Source organism: Aythya fuligula, chromosome 4, assembly GCF_009819795.1.
Source record: "Aythya fuligula isolate bAytFul2 chromosome 4, bAytFul2.pri, whole genome shotgun sequence".
Classification (NCBI taxonomy): Eukaryota; Metazoa; Chordata; class Aves; order Anseriformes; family Anatidae; genus Aythya; species Aythya fuligula.
Window position 1 is genome coordinate 75167642 of NC_045562.1, and position 9968 is coordinate 75177609.

Below are 9968 nucleotides of genomic sequence, written 5' to 3' on the forward strand. Positions count from 1 at the left end.
GGGCATCGCCTGGCACAGGGACGGGTCCCCAAATGGCCCAATCCTGCCTGATACCGAGCACTGCCAGCTCCCAGGGGATTAAAGGTGTCCTGAGAACAATTTAACTCTCTCAATCAGCTCGGCCCCCGGCCGGGTGATATTAAAACACCCCCGTGAGCCCCGTTGTCTCGGGGATGATTGCAATAAACCCACCGGCACGCCAGATTAGCGGGTCAAACCCGCCCGGCGCGCCCCATCAGACATGTGAAGACATTAGCACAGTTTGGGTTCTTTGAGCCACGCCGGCTAATCCCGGCCCTAAAAACGGCCAGAACAAAGGGCAGCTTCCTCCGTCACGTCGTCCCCTTCTCCCTGCATCATCCCCTTCTCTCCTTGCCTCGTCTCCTCTCTGTTTCTCACCTGCCAGCAGAAAATCTTTACCTGGGTCCCATCCTTAGCAGGGATTGGGGGCCCTATTTCCCTTTTCCACTACCTATGTCCCTGGTAGTCTCTTCCTTTACATCCTTGCAGGGGATTCAGCTTTGGCTCATCATTTTCCCCATTTTTCCCCAGTTTTCCTGGCTCCTGTGGAGAGCAGGATCCCATGGCTGCAGCCCCGAGCCCCCGCTCGATGCGAGCTGTAGGCAGAGCGGGGGCATTACAAGGGAACTCTGCTGGCAGGAAAGACAAACTGCGGGGCAGAAGGGGTCTGCAAAGGTCCTGAGCGATTTTAAGAGCCAAAGGAGGCATCTGAGCACCCCGGTGCCTTTGGGACGAGCCCAGGTAAGGGGGCTGACAGTGGGTGGGGTGTGTGGGATGCCCCCTGCCCTCCAGAACATGCTCCCACGCACAAACCCCATTCACACCCCCCTTATTCCACCAAAGACGACCCCAGACGCAAACCCTATACCCGCCAAGGCTTAACCAGCCACCCCACAGCCGGGTGACGACTCCCAGCCCCACGGGGGACCCCATAAACCACCACCACTTCCTCCTCCAACCCCGGCCTCGCATAAATAATTTATTTTCGCCCTGCAAAAATAACCGCTGCCCGGCGGGTACCCGACACGCTTCTTCCCACCGTGTGACACACGGGACGAAACCCCCTTAAGGGGACATCTTAGGGGCATTTTGCCCCAGTCCGTGCAAAGGGGGCCGCAGGGGGGTCCCGGGGGTCTTCGGCCCCTTCTGGGAAGTCCCGATCCTCCTCGATGCCGGGGCTCTGCGAGTCGGGGCTCCTCTGTGGGGTGGCCAGGCCCATCCTGGCCAGTTTGGCTTGCTGCTGCTCCAGGCTTTGCTTCCTCCACTTGATCCGGCGGTTCTGGAACCAGACCTTCACCTGGGGAGGGGACGCCGAGCTTGGTGCTCCAACCTGCCTTCGCCACGGACCAGCGGCCAAAAGCAGTGCCCCCCGGGCCCTAAACAGCTTCCTGGACCCTACACATCTTCCCCCGAGTGCCCGGGCCCAGTGTGGCTCCCCCTGAGCCCTATATGGCTTCCCCCAAGTGCCTGGGCCCCACACAGCTCCCCCTGATTGTCCGGGCCCTATACGGCTTCCCCTGAGCCCTATATGGTTCCTCCTGAGTGCCTGGGCCTTATATGGCTCCCCCTGAGCTCTATATAGTTCCCCCCAAGTGCCTGGGCCCCACACAGCTCCCCCTGAGTGTCCGGACCCTATACAGCTCCCCCTGAGTGTCTGGGCCCTATACGGCTCCCCCCCGAGAGCCTGGGCCTTATATAGCTCCCCCTGAGCCCTATATGGCTACTCCTGAGTACCTGGGCCCTATATGGCTCCCCCTGAGTACCTGGGACCTATATGGGTCTCCCTGAGTGCCTGAGCCACACACCGCTCCCCCTGAGCCCTATATGGCTCCCTCCAAGTGCCTGGGCCCTATATGGCTCTCCCTGAGTACCTGGGCCCTATACGGGTCCCCCTGAGCCCTATATGGCTCCTCCTGAGTACCTGGGCTCTATAGGGTTCCCCCTAAGTTCCTGGGCCCTATATGGCTCCCCCGAGTTCCCAGGCCCTATATGGCCTCCCCCTGAGCCCTATATGGCTCCTCCTGAGTACCTATAGGGTTCCCCCCAAGTGCCTGGGCCCTATACAGCTCCCCACAAGTGCCTGGACCCTCCACAGACCCTGGCTGTCCAGTACTGCCATCCCCTGCCACACTCTGTCCCCGAGGTGACAAAAAGCCATCCCCCAGCAGCTGATCCCACCCTGAAGAGCCGAACCCTACCAGCAGGGGGAAAAAACCCCAAATCCTTCAATCCACCATCAAGCCAACCCCTCTGGGTATCCGCGCTGCGCCTCATTCCCCCCCCCCTTCCCCCAAAAAAACCCTTTCCACGGGAATTTTGGCAATTTTGGAGCCTGATCGAGGACATTTAGGGTCTGTTAGAGCCCGGCCCTATTACCTGCTCCTCGGTGAGTTGTAGGGTGGAGGCGAGCAGCCCCCGTTGGGCTCCCACCAGGTATTGCTGCCGCGCAAACTCCTGCTCCAGCCGGGCCAGCTGCTCGCTGCTGAAGGTGGTCCGCACCCGCTTGGCCTTGGCCTTGAGGATGGGCAAGCAGCACTTGGACAGGAGGAAGCCTGGGGAAGAGGGTGGAAAGGTTGAGGAATGGGGTTTTGAGTTTTTTTTTAGGGTTTGTGGGGGAGATCCTGGAGGGTGCCCCCTAGGAGCAACGGGATGCCATGGGAGGCAGAAGGGGAGCTCCCCAAGGGGGTCTCTCCATATAAGAGTGGAAAGGGGTCTCTCCAAATGTCCCCAACCCCCATTTTTTAGGGGATCTTCTCACCCTCCCCCATTTTTTAGGAGATTTTCTCACCCCCTCCCCATTTTTACAGGATCTCCTCGCACCCCAATTCCTCCTCAACACCCCTAGAAGAGAAAAAAGGAGCTCCCCCAAAAAGAAACAACCCCAAAGGGGAATGTGGGCAGGGGTCCCCAAAGGGATGAGGAAGGAGGTGGCTGTTTGGGAACCCCCTCACAGCCACCCCACAGCCCCCCCAAAATATGGGGGGGGTCAGACCCTACCTGTGGCCCCCAGGCGAGCTGCCCAGGCTGGGGGGGGTCCGCAGCAGGCGGCGCAGAGCGGCCGGGGAGGGGTTGTGGGGTCGGGAATGGGGTCCCGGAGGGGTCCCCAGGGGGGTAAAAGCGGGTTTGGGGTCAGGGTTGGGTTTGGGGTCGGGGGGGGTGAGGCTCGTCCCAGTAGGGCTGCGATGGTGAAAGCCTGGCCGGGCTGGGAGGGGGGCGATGGGGTTGGGGGCGGCATGGCGGGGGCTGCTGGGGCTGCACTGCCAGCCTTTATAGGGCCGGGGGGGTAGGGGATGGGGTGGGACGGGATGGGTGGGATGCAATGGGATGGGATGGGATGGGACCGCCCCGGGACACCCCCCTGAGGCCGCCCCCACTGGGTTTGTGCCCCCTTTGCCCTGCTTTGGGATGCGGAGGGGTTTTTTTTGGGGGGGGAAACCCCAAAGCCACCAGAGCTGCCCCCCCAGGACACTCGAGGTGTATATAGGGGAAATTTTGGCCACCCTCATGCCACCCAGCTGTCTGCACCCCCTATTTTTTTTTTGGGGTGGGCACAGCCATGCCCAGACCCTCCAGGTGAAGGGACATGACCTGGGACCCCTGGGGATGCGGTGGCAGAGGTGGGTGCCCCCCTAAATCCCCCCCCCAATCCCGGCAGGGCCCCGCTGATGGGATTCAGATGGTCATTAGGGTCTGAGATCCTTAAACCCCAGCGGCTTTCCCTAATGAGCTGGGAAAAATCACACCTCGGGCCCAGCCCAGTGGGGGAGCTGGGCCCGGTCAAAGGACGCCACTGGGTTTATGGGGGAGGAAATGGGGTGCGGGGGGAGCTGTGGGGCCAGGACCCACATCTGTGGGGTGTTTGGAGCCTCCCCTCCTTTGCTCGGTGTTCCCAAGGGAGCCGGGATCTTGCTCTGGGATTAACGGGGGCATCGCTGTGGCACGGAGGAAGAAATATTTTGGGGTATTTTGGGGGGGTCTGAGCATCGTGGAGCAGCCTGGGATCAGCAGCTCTATGGGGTGGGGACCGAGGGGATGGGATCACGGCTCTGTAGGGGGCTGGGGATGGGATCAAGGCTCTGTATGGGGCTGAGAATGGGATCATGGCTCCGTATGGGGTTCGGGACCATGGGGATGGGATCATAGCTCCATATGGGGCTGGGGACATCGGGGATGGGATCACAGCTCTCTATGGGGCTGGGGACCATCTCAGCTCCTTATGAGGCTGGGGATGGGATCACGGCTCCTTATGGGGCTGGGGACCGTGGGTATGGGATCACAGCTCTGTATGGGGCTGGCTGCTGAAGGCTCCCTGGGTGTTTTATAACAAAAAACCCCAAAACACACCACGAAGCCACGATCCCCAGCTTGCCCCACGGACACCACCCCACAGCCCCTGCGTCGGGAGGCAAATAAAATCCCTGGGGGGGGGGGCAGAGATGAAAGGGCGGCAGATTTGGCCTTATTAGTTCTTAATTATGGCCTTAAAAGGGCCGAGATAAAAAGGCACCGCAGCGAGGTGCGTGTTTGGTTATGGGGTGCTCTCCCTTTTATTTATTCCCTTTTATTTATTCCCTTTTATTTATTCCCTTTTATTTATTCCCTTTTATTGATTCCCTTTTATTTATTCCCTTTTTCCTCCCCCTCCTGGCGGAGCTGTGTGATGGCACTGAGCAAACACCCCTGGCCCTAAAAACCGGGGGTCCCCGACCCCAAAAGCATCCGGGGGGTTGGGATGCGGGTGACAAGGGACCCAAATGGGGACACCGCAGGGTTTTGGGGTGGCAGCTGGGAAAATCCTGCCCCGGAGAGAAGGAGGGGAGGTTTTTAGGGCTTTTTTGGGGGTCCTCCTTCAATGGGGTCTGGACGCAGGAATGTGAGCAGGACCGGGGCATTGCACCTGGCTGATCCTAAGCCCCAAGGCCCCGTTGTGGGATTGGGGGGGAAGCTCCTGAGCTAATTAATATCAATGCAGGTCATTAGCCCCAACCCGGCTGTCTGGGCACGGTGTGGATTGCCCCGTCTGCCCATTGGGATTGGGGCCTCCAACATCACCCCCCTCCCGGATAGGGGACACCACAGTGGCCCTGCTGGGGGCTGGGGACACCCCAATTTTTAGGGGAAAGCAGTGTTTTAACCAACACAGCTGAAATTCCCATAAAAAGCAGAGGAGAGCCGGGGTGCCCGAAGAGCTCTGCTTGCGGTGACAAACCAGGATGTTTGAAAAGTGGGAAGAAAACCCTTTTTTTTTTAATATATAAAAAAGTTCCAATGGGATCTCCTCGCCCAGGAGCCCTGGAAGGTGAAAAACCCAGGGAGAGGGAGGTGTTCCTGCAAGAGAAATCATCCCGAGCTAGGATGGGGGCTAAAATATGAGGGGAAATCAATGGGGGAGACGAATCTCGCTTGGGGCATGGTGTCGGGGCCCCCAGCATCAGGGTCGTTTGTCCATAATCCCCCTCAATTTGTGTTTCAGGGCTTTTGTGGGGTTGGTGGCTCAGAATAAGTTAGTGGGCATCCCATTTAAAGGATATCCCACTTAGTGGGTATCCCAGTTAGTGAATATCCCAGTTAGTGAGCATCCCAGTTAGTGGGTATCCCAGTTAAGAGCCATCTCAGTTAGTGGGTATCCCAGTTAAGAGCCATCCCAGTTAGTGCAATCCCAGTTAGCACAACCCCGATCAGTAGGATCCCAGTTAGTGAGGCTCTTGGTTAGCAGGGATCCCAGTTAGCACCTGTCAGTAAGTGGGGATCCCAGTTACCAGGGATCCCAGTTTGCAGCCTCTTATTTATCTGGATCCCAGTTAGGAAGCATCCCAGTTAGTGGACTCCTTCATTTGCAGGAAGCCAGTTAGTGGGATCCCCGTTAGTGGGATCCCCGTTAGTGGGGTCCCAGTTAGTGGGGTCCCAGTTAGTGGGCATCCCAGTTAATGAGCATCCCAATTAGTGGGATTCCAGTTAGGGAACATCCTGATGAGTGAGCATCCCAGTTAGTGAGGATCTTAGTTACTGGGGATCCCAGTTAGTTCGGGATCCTGGTTAGTGAGCATCCCAGTTAGCTGGGATCCCAGTTAGTAAGGATCCCAGTTAGCGGGGTCCCAGTTCGCAGTAGGGCCGGGGCCGTTCCCCCGCTGTCCGCCAGAGGCCACTGCGACACCGCGCTGCGACACCGGGCGGCGACACGGGGCGACACGGGGGGGGGGGGGGACACCCAGCGGGGCTGGGACACCCTGGGGTGGGACATCCCGGGAGGGGACATACTGGGATGGGACCTTAGGATGGGACACAGTGGGATGGGACACAATGGGGTGGGACACAATGGGGTGGGACACAATGGGGTGGGACACCCCAAGGCCAGGTATTTTCTCCCAGGACACTGCCTGGCTAGAGGGGGTCCCAGTGGTGGGTGCCACCCCGCGCACCGCAGCCACCCAAGGGTGACCCGAGGAGGGTGGCTGGGGCACCCAGGGGTGCTGTCCCCCAGCGTGGCTGCTTTAGGGGCACAAATGGGGATTCTGCCCCTTCCCTGGGGCTGGAACCGGCCCCAGAGCCCACCCTAAACTCACAAACCCTATGGGGACAGTGCCCACAGCACCCCACACGGTAGCCAAATTCAGCCCGTCGCTAGCCAGGACAGCACCAGGGCTGCTGCCGGCTCCAAAAAAAACCCCAACCAGCCCTAAAAAGGGGCACATCCTTGTGGGGTGACATCAATTCGGGACCGTGGGCTGGTGGCGGGGCGCCTTTCTCCACCTGCGGGTTATGGGATATTGGGGCAAAAAACGGTGCGAGACGCTTGGGATCCTGCTGTTTATTCCCTGCTGGGGTCTTTACGCATTGGGGTCCCCTCTGTGCCGCGACCCTAAAAGACAGAGGGCTGGTTCCCACCCCCTCCATCTGCCCGGGAAGTCAAAAGCGGGGTCACTGCCGGCCCCGGAGGCGCTTCTGGAATTGATGGCGAGGGATTGTCACCGTCCTTTTGTCAACACAAGGGCGAGCGAGCGCCCCGGCCCCGCGGCCCCCCGCTAATCCCCCGCTGCGCTCGGCGGCGGCGCGTCCCCGGGGCGGGTAAGCCGGCGGGCGAAGGGCGGCATCGCTAACGGGGGATTGCCCTTCTCCCACCCTAATCCTCGGCCGAGAATGGGGTTTTCGGCTCCGGTCCCGCATGATGAGCTATTGATTGACTGCTGGGAAGGGGAGCGACGGAAGGAGATTGCGCCTCTCGCTCCCCGCTTTCCCCCCACACACACACCGTGAACATTTCGGGGGCCTTCGGGAGGTTTTTGGGACCGCTGAAGGGTTTTGGGGTCACCCCCGTGGTTTTTTGGGTCTTATCTTTTGGGATGTGGCGGAGAACCCCCTCCGTGCCGTGCCTCACCCCGGCGGGGACAAGGACACCGAGGCAGCAGCGGCTCCGGAAAGGTCAACCCCAGCCGCGCTGCGCCGCAAAACCAGAATAATCAAACAGAATTATTTCTCCCATTTCCCTTCCCCAGATTAACGATAAACCCTCCATCCCCTCCCGGCCCCGATAACGCCTCGAATTTCCCTCGCAGGCCTGGAAATGCCATTTCCAGGCGGCGCGGGGCCCTCCAGGTCCCCTCCCTGTCAGCCTTTGATAGTTTTTTTCTCTCTTATTTTTTTTTTTTTTCACGGCCTTTTTTTTTTTTTTTTTTTATTTTTCCCCCCCCCCCTTTCGGTTCGAAACTGGAAATGCCCCCGGAGCTACAAACAATGCACAATGCAGCAAAATCATATTTTAGTCAAAATAGGCAGCCGGCGCTTGCAGCCAACTTTCAAATTAGCATTTTGAGGGCAAATATGCAGACAATTTGAGATAATGAGGCCTGATTATTCAATCCAATGAATGTTAAATAGGGAGCGAGGGCGCCCGCGCCTTATCTCCCCCGCTTTCGATTTATTTTATTTTATTTTATTTTTAATCGTTCCACATTTGAACTCTTTATTTGTCTTAGCTCCAGCCCCCCCCCAACCCGCCCCCATGCCCCGGGGGGCTTTTTGCAGCCGGGTTTTGCGAGCGGGGACTTTTATTTGCGGCCCTATAGCAGGGGACACTTTGCAGTGTCCCCAAAATTCGGCCCCATAAGGGTCTGCAGGGTGCCCTCCCCTTCTGTCCCCAAAATTTGGGGTGGTTTGGGTGTGATTTCCAGGGCAGCAGGGCTATGGGAGGGATGCGCACCCGTGGGCAGGGGATTTGGGGTGCTCTCCGCCCCTGGATGGAGATTTGGGGTCCTCCCCGGCACACCCCTTGCCCCCATTAATCCCAGGATGGATTAATTAGTTTAATTCACCTAAATGCAATTTCTTTGCCCCCCCCGCAGTGGGGACACCCCACGTGGTGACCCCGGTGTCCCCATGGGACGAGCAGCACCCGTCACCCTGATTTTTCCAGCAGCTTTCCCAGCTCAGGGGATGGAATAATAATAATTAAAAAAAATAATACACCGATTCAGGGGTAATTAAAAACCTCTTTATGCCCCAAATTTGAAGGCAGCAGGATTTTTTTATTATTATTATTATTTAAAGATGAATAAAGGAGAGCTACAAACCGGGCAGGGCAGGGGTTGGGGGCACAAACACAATTACGGGGCAATGACAGCGGAGGGGGCGCAGCGAGGGGAGAGATAATCAGCAGGAGGGGGGAAAAAAAGAGGGGAAAAACAATCAAAGGAAGGAAAAATAAAAGGCAGATGCTGCACAGGGATAAGAGGCGGCGGCGGAGCGGGGCCGGGCACCGGCACTGGAGGTATAATTGGATTTCGGTTCGTCTCGGCGGCGATAAGAAATTCCCTGAAAAAGGAAAAAGAAAAAAAAAAATCTATTTTTTTTTGTTGTTGTTGTCGTTGTCCCTGTTGCGAGCATATTTTAGTGGGAAATTTGCATGGGGGCCAGGGCAGGGAGAAAAATAAGTGCGAGGAGAGGGGGGGATGTGGCCGAGCGGAACGGCGATGGGGCCGATAGAGCAGGGCCCCGGCCCCGTCCCGCTGACCCGTGCCACCGCCGCCAGCCTTATCTCGGTGCCATCGGTGCCCTGGCCCCGAGGGGCTGCGATCGTCCTAAGATAACACCCCAAAAGCCCCGACCAGCACGGTGTGCCAGCCCCGGCACGGTTTTTTGGCGTGACCTTGCTTGAGGGGCCCGGGGAGAGGCGGATTTTGCCGTGCGGTGAGGTTATTAGGCTCGCCGGGGAAGGGTTTTAATTGCTTATTAGGAACGGGGCTGGGCGCGCTGTCCCGTTTGCTGCGTGGGAAATGGCTCCAGGTGTTTGGAGGAAATAGGGAAGTGGTGCAGGGCATGGTGGCCACCGGGTGCTGCTGCCAACGGGGCTGCGTCCAAGGGCACGGAGCTGCGGAGGTTTTGGCACCGCTCCCTCTGCTGGGTGTGGGGTTTTGGGGTGCTCCCGCTGCAAACGGTGCATGCTTGCACAAGCACGTGCATGCACAGGCAAGCAGGGGCATGCTTGCACAAGCAAGTGCATGCACACGCATTAACGGGCATGCCTGTGCGTGCACACACTTGTACGTGCATGCACAAGCACAGACGTGCATGCAAACACAAGCAGGTGCAAGCTAATGCAAGAAACTGCATGCTCACACATGCCCATGCATGCACAAAAGTGCATGTGTGCACACAGAGAAGCAGATGCATGCTTACAAAAGCAAGTGCATGAACACGCTTACCTATTCATGCCAACTCATGCCAATGCATGTGCACGCACACACAAGCAGGATGCACACACACACACAGCTGTGCATGCACACCCATTCCCATGCAAGCACACACGTGCAAATGCAAGGAGGTAGATGCTCACACACACCTGTGCATGCACACACAAGCACACACGCCCATGCATGCACACACACAAATGCATATGCATACCCACACTTAGCCATGCATGCACACACGTGCATGCACACACATGCACGCCC

The 9968-nt window shown here is 58.1% G+C and overlaps 1 protein-coding gene across 1 annotated transcript; it reads right to left on the bottom strand.

Annotated features, from left to right (window-relative positions):
* Positions 1-297: 297 nt before the first annotated feature.
* Positions 298-3256, bottom strand: LOC116488940 (homeobox protein notochord-like). Its single transcript, XM_032186943.1, is given in 5 exon segments — positions 298-399; positions 1206-1232; positions 1235-1318; positions 2398-2573; positions 3019-3256. Coding segments are annotated over 5 exon segments (627 nt in total).
* Between the last annotated feature and the right edge of the window lie 6712 nt (positions 3257-9968).